Here is a 13,506-nt window from a genome sequence, read left to right as displayed (position 1 = left end):
GCAAGACAAAGCCTCCATCTTAGCAACTAGGTTAGAATCCATTAACTGGGTGATCTGGTTTGCCAGTTTGACCACCAGGCCTGACACCCCCTCCACCCGGGTAGCAAGATCTTCCACAGTAGCCATGGCACTGTATTATGAATAAAAACATTCATGGCGACACAACGCGTTTCCAAACCGAACTGGTTTCTTTCTCAAGTGTCATCTGCCTCGAAGTAATCTCCACCTACATATATACCCACCTACTTGATGACATCAATATGCAAATAAGTTAGACATAAAAAACAGCCATTAACCCCTCATGAACCAAAGAAGCAAACAAAAAATATATATATCTTACTAAAAAATGCAATGAATTGTATACAAAATATAATATTCAACGGACATTCTCAATGGTTTCGTTTAGACCATATGGTGATAAGGTACATAATTTAAAAATCCAGTAGGATTCACGATTAATAAGCTGCCTGTATCTATTGGACCGTGTTTCTGGGATATGCTCTAAAATTGTTAAAGTAAGGTGCCTAGGATCACTGTTATGTTTTAGAAAAAAATGTTTGGAGATGCTATGTAATAAATATCCTTTACGAATGTTAGATCGATGTTTATTCATGTTTGTCTGAACAGTGCGTCCCACATATTGTAACCTGCATGTGCACTCGAAAAGATACACCACAAATTGTATTGTATACACTTATTAAAATCAATAGACTCCCGAGGCGAGTGTCCTCGCACAATCCATTGATTTTAATAAGTGTATTTTTTATCGGCGTTTTATAGACGATCTGTTTATTATTTGGGTGGGATCTGAAACTGAAGCCCAACTTTTTGTAGAAAATTGAAATTGTAATCAGTGGGGTATAAAATTTACTCTGAATTTTGGAGCTAATACCATTGACTTTTTAGATTTAGAGATTTTTAAGAATGATGATCTCCACATTGCTACTAGAACCCATTTTATGTGTAATCTGATTTTATTGACAACCACACAGCATACAGTAAATACAAAACCAGCAAACATCGGTACAGGGCGACCTGCAAGTCGCATGGTGTCATACATTTTATATATATATAAAAAGGACAGGAAAGATCAACATAATGTTAACATTTCTAAACATAGGCACCACCAACGCGGTAGTGCCGCTGAAACCAAATATTAATTTCAATAAAAGTGATGCAAAATTTAGGAAGGAGAAGAGGAGGAAGGAGAAGAGAGAAAAAGAAAAGATCAGGAAAGAGGTGAGGGGACCGACGGAGGACAGCCGCCAAAACCCCGCGCAGCCACCAATATAGAACTATTATATCAGGAGGTTCCCACCACTAATGAACAAGAGCGGGGAAGGCCTCAGAGTCCATGAACAAACGCCATGGAAACCATACTTTATCAAATTTGTCAGACTGCTCATGAACTTCTGCTATCAACTCTTCCATTCTACCCAATTCCCGAAGCTCACTCAGCCATTCTGCTATTGAGGGTATGACGGGTGTTTTCCAATGTCGGGGATGACCATTCTAGCCGCAGTTAGAAAATGTCTCAAAATTCCTTTTTTAACTGTAGCGAGAGAACCTGGGATCTGCGGGAGCAGGGTCAGTTGTGGGGAGTTGACAATAGTCTTTCCAGAATACGCATTATAGATGACAATGATCTTGTCCCAGAATTCTCGGATGCCGGGGCAAGCCCACCAGATATGCAGCATGTCCCCAGTCTCAGTAAGACAGCGCCAGCACCTGTCGGACACCTCAGGGAACATTGTGTGCAAGGAGACTGGGCAGTAATACCACCGCGAAAGGATTTTATAATTCTCCTTTGCCTTAGCGGCCATGGAAATGCCATGAGCAACTTCACAAGTTTTCTGGAGAGACTAACCGTCCCAAGGGACACCCAAATCGCGTTCCCATTTATCAAAGAAAGGAGCCCTGTCAGGGTTAGCAATATTGACCAAAATCTGATATAGCACGGATATGCAATGCGAGATAGTAGAAGTGGAAACAGCCAAGTTGTCAAAATCTGTGAGTATGGGGGTGTACGAACCCCTAGGAAAAAGAGCCCGTACAAATGAGGCTAACTGCCCATATTCCAGCCAAGACAGCCGACGAGCCGGGGACTGAGCCTGAAGGGTCACCAGAGAAGAGATGGCATCACCAGTCATACAGTCCCGGATTCTAGGGCAAGCGGACCTCTCCCACAGAAGGAATCCATGCGTCTGCAGGCCCGGCTGGAATGATGGGTTTTGTAGTATCGGGGAGAGTGGTCCCGGAACCGCTGACAATCCGTGCTTTATGACCCACTTATCCCAAACGCACAACACATGCGGGGCAAAGAATGGAAGGCACGACAGGGACTGACGATCCCCTGGAGTGATCCATGGCAAAAGAGAGGGCGCAATCGGGCAAATCGAAAAGTCCAGGTCCACCCATCTCTTAGCGCCCCTGCAGTGTACCCAATCCAGGACTCCGCGCAAGACAGCTGCCTCGTGATAGAGACGTGGGTCAGGCAATCCCATGCCACCCGTAGACCGAGATTGAGTAAGAGTGGAGTAAGCAATCCTGGGTTTGTTGTTTCCCCAGATAAATTTAGAAATAGCGCTGCGCAGAGTCCTAAAGAAGGCAACCGGGACCACGATAGGAACAGTTTGGAAAACATACAGTAGCTTGGGAAGTATATCCATCTTCACAATGGCCATCCTTCCAAACCACGAAGTCGGTTTCAAGAAGTAGGATGTCATATCTGAGAGGACCTTGTTCAGCACGAGCGTATAGTTCAGATCGAAAAGGGAGCTAAGGACCGGCGGGAGCTTAACTCCCAAGTAGACAATAAAATCTGTATGCCACTGGAAAGGGAAGGAAGCTCTGACCGCATCAAACACAGCTCGAGGGATGGAAATATTAAGCCCCTCAGTTTTAGTCAAGTTCACCTTAAAATTACTGAGGTCGCCAAATTTCTGGAACTCCTGTAGGATAGAGGGGAGTGACGTAGTGGGGGATGAAATATATAGCAGGAGATCGTCTGCATATAATGCAAGCTTGTGGTGGTCCCGCCCAATCACAACACCCCGGATCGTAGGGTTATGCCTGAGGGCTACTGCCAAATGTTCCATTGATAGAATGTAAAGCATGGGAGACAAGGGACAACCTTGACGTGTACCGTTGTGAATTTCAAAAGAGCTAGATAGTAACCCATTGGCACGCACTCGAGCCGAGGGAGTAGAGTACAACGCCATTATTCTGTCCACTAAAAGCGGGCCGAGTCCCACTCCTCTCAGGACCAGCCGCAGGAATCCCCAATGTACCCTATCAAAAGCCTTCTCAGCATCGATGGAGAGTAGGCACAAAGGGGACCCCGTACGGCCGGCCCAAGACATCAAAGTGAGAGTCCTTAGCGTATTGTCCCTTGCCTCCCTGCCCGGAACAAATCCCACTTGGTCAGCATGGATGAGTTGGGGGATGTGAAGACTCAAGCGATTGGCTAGCATCTTGGAGTAAAATTTGAGGTCACAGTTAATGAGTGAAATGGGACGGTAATTTTTACAGTATTTAGGATCCTGGCCCGGTTTGGGCAGAACCACCACATGTGCCTCCAACGACTGGCGGGGAAAGGGGCATGTTGCTGAAATACTATTGAAGCACCTAGTCATAAGTGGCAGTAACAGATCTCGAAATGTTTTGAAGAAGCAAACGGTGAAGCCGTCCGGTCCCGGACTTTTTCCACCCTTTGCATCAGTAATGGCACCTCTGAGCTCACTTTCAGAGAAAGGAGATTCCAAGTCTTCGACCGCCTCTGCAGACATACTAGGCAGCTTCGTGTCTGACAGGTACGCAGATATCCTAGCCTCCAAGTCCTTCGCCGGCATCTCTGAGTAGCGCCCTTTAATGTTATACAGAGATGAGAAATAGGAGCGAAAGAGATCAGAGATCTCTCTGGGATTGTGTATGGCAGCACCAGAGTGGTCAAGGAGGCTTGGAATGTGCGTAACCTGCGTCCTTGGATGAATCAGTCTAGCCAGCGTCCTACCACTCTTGTTGGCATGCTCATAAAGATAGCTGCGATAGCGCTCCCGCTGGGAGGAGGAAGACTTGTTGAGGAGGTCCTTCAATTGTTCCCTAGCCAGCGTTAATGCCGTCAGAGCTTCGTCGGTGGCATTTTGTTTATGCGCTCTGGATAGAGCCTCCACTTTACCTGCTAAGTTAACAATTTTAGTACCTTTGTCCCTTTTGATCCGAGCCCCCTGCTGAATCAAGGTTCCTCTAACAACACACTTCAAGGCCTCCCATTGCATTGGTAGGGCAGTGTCATCATCAGCGTGGTCATGAATGAAATCAGTTATTGTCTGAGTAACAGCCGCTCTACACACCACGTCCCTGAGGAGCGATTCATTCAATCTCCACGACCATTCCCTAGGCACCATCCCCGGCAAAGACAATGACAAAAAAATTGGAGAGTGATCGGACCATAAGGCAGTGCCTATTGAGGCCGTGGGATTAAACGTTAAGGCAAACTGAGCGATAAAAAACATATCCAGTCTGCCATAGGTATGATGTGCATCTGAATAATGTGTGAAGTCCTTATCCTTAGGATGAAGGATGCGCCAGACATCCACCAAGCTATGGAGACCTAGGAGCGACCGTGCAATCGCATAATCAGAGCGTGGCACCGCTGTTTTGCCGGAGGAGGTGTCCAAGGAAGGGTCCATAACCAAGTTAAAATCACCTCCCAAAATCAACACGCCCTCTATAAATGTAGAGGCCATTCGGAGTATAGCCCTCAGGGTACTGCCCTGACGGGAATTAGGGAGGTAAATGTTTCCAACAGTGTAAATCCGCGCTTGGATCTCTATCTTAATGAAAACATATCTCCCCTTAGGACACATCAGAGAATCAAGCAGTTTATGCGGCAAGGTCTTATGCAGTGCTATGGAGACCCCTTTAGATTTGGCGTCTGGATTGGTACTATGTGTCCACACATTGTAGTAATTAAGCCGCATCTGAGGAGCATGGTCAGTCTGAAAGTGTGTCTCCTGTAGTAGCAGAATATGTACCTTCTGTCTGTGCATGGAGTAGAGGACCTGAGACCGCTTTTGCGGGACATTCAATCCCCTGACATTAATGGAAGCAAGTCTGACGTCCGCCCCCGCCATGTCCCCACCACCTCCCGCCCCAGAGGGAGAAGGAGAGGAGAGGGGTAGAAAAGGAGTAGAAGGGAGTAGAGAAAAGAAGAGAAGAAAGAAATGACAAAGAGAGAATATGTCTAGTAAGAGAGATCAAGACTGAACCTGCAGCCAGAAAAAGAGGGTTATCAAGAGAGACAACCTCCGTCTCCGGGTAGTTCTATACTACCAGGAAAGACCCAAGAGGGTACAACAACGCGTCAAGCGTCTAATTTAGAGAGGGACGGACTGACAAATGAGAGTCTGTAAGCCCGAAACAGAACACCAGAATGTAAACTAAATGTATACCATAATTGCATTCAGCAACCATATGTAATATGCTAAAGGAAGAAACACCCCATAAACAAATAACTGAGTAAGCTCACCTAGAGCCCCACCCCCCACCCCCCCGACCCGCAAACATATAACCCAGCATAACTATATATCCATGTTACTATAGCCAGATAAGCGAATGTAAAGACCCCGCAAACATAGAGAAGCATGACGCAATAGTAGGAAACGTAAAAAGATACATCCAGCGTCAGTAAGGCACCTCAAGGGAACAAGACGCCATGGCCACCACCCTCCGAAGCGTCCTCAGTCCCTGGTAGCCGCCATGTCAACAGGGCGAGATGGCCTGCTCGGTGTTATCGGCGGGACCGGATCCCACTCTGGCAAAGTCATCTGCGGCAGATCCAGTGCAGCCAAGAAGACAGGTAGATCCTCAGGCGTGTGTAGTTCAAGTCTTTTCCCGCCTCTACGGACAACCAGCTGGAAAGGAAATCCCCAAGAGTATTGAATTTCACGCTCTCTCAGCAGCTCCAACAGAGGTTTTAGAGCCCGTCGTTGTGCTAGAGTAGCTCTGGAGAGATCCTGAAAAAAAATCAATTGGGCACCGTCAAAATCAACGTAGTCCATGTTGCGCACTGCTCTCATAATTTCTTCTTTCACTCTGTAATGATGGAGCCTACATATGACGTCCCGAGGCCGATTGACATTAGTAGAAACAGGACCCAGAGTGCGGTGAGCCCTGTCAATTTCAAACTCTGCCCCCGGTGGCCGCTTAAGGATAGAGGCAAACAAGTCTTGGAGGGACGGGATAAGATCAGCAGCTCTAGTTGCTTCAGGAAGCCCTCTAATACGGATGTTATTCCGCCTACCGCGGTTCTCCACGTCCTCATGAAGCCTGTAAAGATGACGTATTTGCCTCTCCTGAGTAGCAAGGGTAGCCTGAACATCATCCACTGTGGTGGTCAAGGAAACCTGATCAGCAGCAATATCAGAAACTTTTGCCTCCAAGGCATGCACGTCAGACTTGAGAGAAGTAAGCTCTTGCTTATAAGAGGTTTCCAGGCGTTCCACAAATTTTTCCATATCAGAGCGTGTGGGCAGCAATTTCATATATTCTTTCCAGTCCCACTCTGTGCCATCCTGTACGGGGTTAACAGATGTAGCAGAGCTAGGATGGTGCATCTCGCTGCCTCTAGTGGAGGAGAAGGGAAGTGCAGCAGGGGATAAGGAGGACATAATGGCTGCCAGGACTGCAGTAAGGTGAGCTATAACCCCTTGAACCCGGGTAGGCATAATGAAGACACGACACAGGTTAAATCTTTGCTGGACGGTGGTCGGCCACAGCTTTTATTAAATTACTTCTCCAAGTAACTATAAGGCACTTAACTTCAACTTGCAGATACCAAACTCGAGCCGGAAGCGGTGTGCCGGCCGCTGGACTCCCAACGGGCACATCGTTCTTACTGGCTAAACCATAACTGCTCCATAACTTTAAATCCACCAAAGCCGCCACGGAGGAGGACTGTTACACCTAAACAGGACTCCGACCCCCGCCCAGCAAGAATATGGCCTGCTCTATGCCGTCTTGTATACCTGAGAGGAAGATGTCAGATCCTATGTCGGTCAAATGTGTGCCGTCGGAAACCATGAGGCGACTATTGTCGCCTTGCAATTGGCGGTGGCGTACCACCACACCAGCTCGAGAGCGGACGAACCGGGAAACCCGAGAGTTGACGGACCTGCGGGCCCTTTCAACAGCCTCCGAGTCTCGCGCTCCCTGCCAGGCCACTCTGGAGATAATTTCCGACCAGACAAAAATCATTTCGGTGAAAAAATTCTGAAAACGCTCTATGTCTGCCCTCATTAGGGTCATTAACTCTGCCATGCGCATAGAACATAGATCATTACCACCGGCGTGTAATACTAAGATCACCGGACTAGTTGCTCCACGGCCTATATCGACCACTTCCGGTAAGACCTGCGGCCATCTGAGTCCCCGAATTCCACGCCAATTGACGTCCAGGTCCCGAAAACCCAAGTTGAGCCCCCCAGGGCGAAATTCAGCTCGCTGAGAAGCGCGGACTATGTGAGAATGACCTAATAGCGAAATTACTGGTTTGACGGTGCCTAAAAGAAATAAACGTTAGCCTCATAATAAAAGATCGGGACGGATGTAGCCAGCGAAGCATGCGGAGCGCCAACGGCCTATACGCTGAACCTCGGCCTCGGAGAGGCCCGCCCTTGCCGCCTCTGTGGCCGCCCCGATACGAAATGAGTGGGTAGCGAATTGGTCAGGAGGAGCCCCTACTGCAGATAAACAGCGCCTAAACACCGACAGAAATTGGAATTGTGTGACCGGAGTAGAGTCAACATGTACGAAAAAATGCGAGCCCGCAGGCCTAAGCGCCAAGTAATCAGAAACCTGTTGTACTGGGCAAAGCGAGCCCTGCACTTGCCTTATGGGCAACCAGGCACCCCGACCAAACTGATCAGTCTTTGAGGAGCGCACCCGGATCCGTAGAACGTCGTTGGCAACGACCACATCCTCATAAAGTAAGCCTCCAGGTTTATGCTTAGAAGGGGGGAGAAGCTCCCCAACACGCAGCGCACCAAAAAATGCTGTGCAAAAACATGCTGAAAAAAGGGTTGACTCATAAGGGGAGGAGCAAACAGAGGGGCATGCCGATACCAGCTTGTTGAGAAGACTATACGAAACAGGACGCCTGGATTCTTTTCGGATGTGATGTTTTTTCCAACCTTTGAGGGCTTGACGTATGGCGAAATGCTTCGTAGAGTCCTCCCAACCGTTGAGCTTTAGAAAAAATGCCACACCAGACAGCGATCGCTGCGCTACTATGCTAGAGACACCCTTATCGCGCAATTGTAACAGAAAATCAATGGTGACATGCAATCTGACCTCCGCGGAGGAGGAGACATCCCTAGGAACCGCCAACCTTACCCAGTCCTCCCACGCCTTACCATGCCGTTGCCAGGTGGGTGGTGTCACTGAAGAACTGATCAAAGCCATCAATTGCTGTCCACTATGTCCCAAATGTGATCCGGGCATAAATGGCCATGGTCGTCCGCCCCGGGCAGGAGGGACCGAAACTCCTGCCAACGGAAACGGGAGAGGGAGTCAGCGACCGAATTCATCTTACCTGGGACATGACGTGCTCTAAAAAGGATGTTCAGGTCCAGACATCTCAACACCAGGTGACGAAGGAGAGCCAGTACAGGAGGAGAAGAAGAAGAAAGGTTGTTAACACAATACACAACCCCCAAATTGTCAATCCAAAAACAGATATGACGGTTACTGAATTTCGAACCCCAAATTTCGATGGCTACTATGATGGGAAATAGCTCGAGTAGTGTGAGATTTTTGCACAAACCAGCCGTGGACCAATGTACTGGCCAAGGGGCAGAACACCAAGATTTCTGGAAAACAGCCCCAAAGCCACAGGAACCAGATGCATCAGTGAACAGTTCGATTTCATCACTGCTGCATTCTAGGCACCTCATGTAAGTCCTGCCGTTGTAATTGGCGAGAAAAGCTTTCCAGACTTCCAAATCTAATTTTAATTGCCTTGTTAGGCGAATTCGGTGTCCCGGAGACTTTACCCCCCGTGTCGCTAAAGACAGGCGGCGAGAGAAAACTCTGCCCATGGGCATAACCCGGCAGGCAAAGACCAGGAGACCGAGAAGAGACTGCATTTGTCTTAAGGTGACCTTGTGGACCGAACAAAAACCCTCTATCAAATCTGCAAGCCTGGAGAGCTTATCCGGGGGCAATCTGAAAACCATTTCCATGGTGTCAATTTCAATGCCTAAGAACGACAATGTTGTAAGTGGACCTTCCGTTTTTTCAGCAGAAACCGGGACACCAAACCGGTCCATCATGAATCGGAAAGTGTCAAGAAGAAAACGACATAAACCACTGTTTGCGGGGGCCACGAAGAGGAAATCATCCAGATAATGAATGATGGACCTGGCGCCGGTCTCATATCTTACCGACCATTCCAAGAAAGTGCTGAACATCTCGAAATAATGGCAAGATATGGAGCAGCCCATAGGGAGACAGGTGTCATAATAGAATTTCCCCTCCACGTGGCAGCCGAGAAGGTGGTAACAATCCGGGTGTACTGGTAATAAACGGAAAGCCGACTCAATGTCGGATTTAGCCATTAATGCGCCACGGCCCGCATCTCTAACCAATGCTACCGCACGGTCAAAGGATACATATGAGACTGAGGCATCCTCAGGAGAAATCCCGTCATTAACCGAAACGCCCTTCGGATATGACAGGTGGTGGATAAGACGGAACTTTCCTGGGTCCTTTTTTGGGACTACTCCGAGTGGGGAAACTCGTAGGTTAGTGAAGGGTGGAGAAGGGAAAGGGCCCTCTACCCTGCCGAGAGATACCTCTTTCCGCATTTTTTCTTTTAAAACTTCCGGGTGATTCCTAGCGGATTTCAAATTGTCAGCGAATAAGGGGTTGCGGCTGAGAATGAAGGGGATGAAAAAACCAAAAGTAAAACCAAAACGTAATTGATCTGCCTCCTGCTTATTGGGGTATAGATTTAGCCAGGGTTCCATCGCGGCCGCGCACACCGGGGTCCTTTGGGTCACTGGTACTTGGGCGTGTTGATTTTCCCGAGTTTGAACGGCATCGCAGCGCGGGATGAGTGCCCCCACAAGAGGAGCACTCATGCCGGTATTTACAAAGACCTGCGAATCTGCAGTGCCCTTCATTGTAGAGCCAGCAGGCTCCTGGTCTGCGTACGGCCACTGCCCCCTGCGCAGCAGGTGCACCGGCAGCAGTGGCCGCTGAGGGAAAGGAGTAACTCCTTTGTGGGGCTGTCATAAGGCGCAGCCATACGTCTGTAGCTTTTACCCCCCACCCGATATCAGGATGAAGGCTTAGGCGACGACGAAATTCTTCATCGTAACGCCACCAAGCTGAACCACCATGGGATTTATAAGCATTGTAAATGGTGTCAAAATAAATGAAGAGCTCGTGACAACGCTCAGGGTGCCTTTGCCCCATAACACATCCCATAACAGCAAAAGCCTGTATCCAGTTGTTCATAGTTTTTGCTGGCTTAGGCCTGCGGTCATAGGGTCTGCTATCAGGGAAACGCCGCTCTCTGTCTATAGATGGCTGCTCGACGGAAATTAAAGACCATATGTCTATGTATTGATTGGCCCATATCTTGTCTTTTGTGTCGTTATCCACATGGGAACCCAGGGGGCTAACACCACAAAAGAAAACGTCTTTATGGACCCCCGCATGATGGCGAGGAAGGTTAAAAGTATTATCCTGAGATGTACCTGGGTTAGGGGGAGGGAGGGGATGCTTATCTAACAGTGTTCTAAGCAACGCTAACACCTCACCGTCTTTCCCGGATCCCGCCCCCCAAGCACCCGCATAATTGAACTCACCCAATCCCGATGGTATCGTTGGAGGAGGAGGAGGGACGACGACCGGAGGAACTTCACAATGTACCAGGCTAAGCGACCTGGACAGCGGAGGCTCCGGCCTCATACGAATGCTGCGCCGGCCGCTTTCGCCGGAGGACCACTCTGAAGTAGAGGGAGAGTGCCATCGAGACGATCTGGATCTTCTGGAGCATCTCGAACTGCGTGAGCAGCGGCGGGAGTGACGCCTGTGACGTCCGTGGCGACTGTGCCCAGGGGAATCATGGGAGGAGGAAGAGGAACCAGAGCGATTGCGGATCCTCTTGGACCTCCTGGCCGGGGGGGCTTCATTAGGAGCGACAGCTGCCGGCAGAGGAGTGGGAGAGGAGGAAGTGAGATTAGTGCTGGGGACATTAGCAGGCACAACGGCAGCAGTGGAAGAGGAGGGAGGGGGAGGGGGGACAGTGTGAGGCACTGTAACTTGAGCCACAGACAGAGCTGATGGCTGAGATAAGGCAGCCTGCTGGACGGGAGGAGAGGGAGAGGCTGCTGCAGCCTGCTGGACGGGAGGAGAAGCGGAGGCTGTTACAGGCTGCTGGGCAGGAGGGGAGGGGGGATGCTCAGAAGAGGAGCTGTGGCTCTGCTGAGCACCCATGTCTGCAGTCTCTGAGACCAACGGACCACGAGGAGCAGGGGGCCGGAAAACAGGGGCAGAGGATGAACTTCCGGGGTAAGGGGGCGGAGGGGCGGAGCCAGAACGCAAGCTGTTGCTGCGTTTAGCATACAGAGGGATAGAGCTGGGGCTGAGTCTCGCTGGTGGCCGCGAGACACGTGCGGACCGGCGGCTCCCTGAGCTCTTAGCAGTGACCGGGGGAGGAACATTACCAGCGGAGGTCGCTGGAGGAGACAGAGCAGTCCTCAGACGGCCCAGGAACTCCTCATCCGCACTCTGGAGGCGGGCAGTAAGAAGCTGCAGCAGCTGGTCATCCGACATCTCTGAATCACAGACAGCAAGCGGTGTTCACAGCTCGCTTCCGGAACAACAAGAGGAAGTGGTGAGTGTGAGAGGGGGATATATAGACTCCTTTGGCGGGAACATAGACGCCTCCCATTGGTTAACCCCTCATGACGCAGCATAGGCAGTCTTAACACCACGCCGAGAACCAGGAAGCAAAACAAGGGAAAACACATTATGCCTAGATAGCCATGCCTGTGCGAATGCCTCCCAAAACCACTGCAGTCCCTGGTCACACAGTCTAAGCGCCTGTACGTCCCCAAGATAGGACCAGATGCTGAGGCACAGTCCGCGTCCCTACAGGGAGCAGGGTTTATGGCCACCTCTGCTGTCCTCTGTCCAGAGCAGGAGGACACTGATGTTCCAAGGCTGGGACCAGGGATCACTTCTGGGTGAGAATGAGGCTTCAGGGAAGCAGCTGCCTCAATGCAGGGACCGGGAGACACTGCCTCTGTCCCTTTCCTGGGGCAAGAGCTCACCAGCACCGCACCTGTGTGGGGGAGGCAGACGGGCACCGCTTCCCGGAGGTGGGGGCCAGGAGGCTCTGTGTCACTAATGGTAAGCAGCCGGCTCCGGTGAGCTGTGGGAGCAGCGTCTGAGGGCCAACAGGTAAGCTGGGCTGTGTCCTGTTCCTGTCTGCTGACGGGGCTCAGGGGAGCTAGAGCGGGGGGGGTCAGGACCGGGGCTCTTACCGCCGCTTCTGCCGTCACCAAGGGGCACCCCACACCGGTGGGGGCTAGCTGTAGCTCCGGTCCGGACAGAACCGCGGCGGCTGCTGCTGCGGCGGCGGACGCTCTTGTAACTCTAGAGCCGGGGAGCGTGGAGGCTGCAGGCCTGGCAGGTAGGCCGCGACCGGCGGGAGAGAAGAAACGGTCCAGGCTACCCCGGGCGGGCCGGGGCTGGGATAAAAGTGTGCCTGCCTTGGTCCTCCTGCGGCCACCGACCATTTGGGGTGTAGTTTGCTAGTCCTGGGGTGCTAAAGCAAGCTGTCTGGCGTCCTGTGGTGGGAGCTCACAGAAGGTGCGTGCTCACTCCTCCATAGTCAGGCCACGCCCCCTAGAACCCATTTTAAAAGTGTCGATGTAAATAGCTTTTTAGATTTTAATAGTTGCCATTTACCCCTTTGGTTGAAAAATGTTCTGTTCGGCCAGTATCAACGAATAAGGAAAAATTGCAGTTTGGAAAGTGACTATATACAGCAGTCAAAAATTTTGAAGGATAGATTCATTAATAAGGGTTATCCTAAAAGAATCTTAAAAAATGCATATAATTTAAATAAACTCACCACACAAGGAAATATACTAGAAAAAATGAAAGAAAAAAGTAATATGAACAAAAATAAAAATAAAACATATAATAATGAATTTGGACTTTGCTTCACAACTGAATATAATTGCGGAGCCAAGCAAATTAAAAAATGTTTACAAAAAAACTGGCCAATCCTTCAGAATGACCCCATCTTAAAATCCAGTATTCCAAAAAATCCTAATATAATTTTTCGTAGAACTAAAAGTCTGCGGAATTATCTTGCCCCCAGCAAAATACCCAAAAAGTATCTAAATATTGCTATGCAGATGAGTGATAAGAGGGGTGGAGATAGACCATTAGGAACTGTAAAATGTTCTAATGCAAGATGCCTCT

General features: G+C 49.7%; 1 protein-coding gene across 2 annotated transcripts; it reads right to left on the bottom strand.

The window, feature by feature from the left end:
* Nucleotides 1-5,727: 5,727 nt before the first annotated feature.
* Nucleotides 5,728-12,119, bottom strand: LOC138772393 (WAS/WASL-interacting protein family member 1-like). 2 transcript variants are annotated; one of them, XM_069952756.1, is made up of 3 exons: nt 10,875-12,119; nt 8,415-8,546; nt 5,728-6,017 (listed from the first exon to the last, which is right to left on the bottom strand). In XM_069952756.1, the coding sequence occupies exons 1-3, from the start codon at nt 11,842-11,844 to the stop codon at nt 5,947-5,949; spliced, it is 1,173 nt and encodes a 390-aa protein (XP_069808857.1). In that variant the 5' UTR covers nt 11,845-12,119; the 3' UTR covers nt 5,728-5,946. The 2 variants fall into 2 exon arrangements, with proteins under 2 accessions (XP_069808857.1, XP_069808856.1); XM_069952755.1 differs by lacking the exon at nt 5,728-6,017 and having other exon boundaries at nt 7,563-8,546.
* Between the last annotated feature and the right edge of the window lie 1,387 nt (nt 12,120-13,506).

Source organism: Dendropsophus ebraccatus, chromosome 14 (genome assembly GCF_027789765.1).
Source record: "Dendropsophus ebraccatus isolate aDenEbr1 chromosome 14, aDenEbr1.pat, whole genome shotgun sequence".
NCBI lineage: Eukaryota > Metazoa > Chordata > Amphibia > Anura > Hylidae > Dendropsophus > Dendropsophus ebraccatus.
This window is presented reverse-complemented; position numbering and strand designations above follow the sequence as displayed.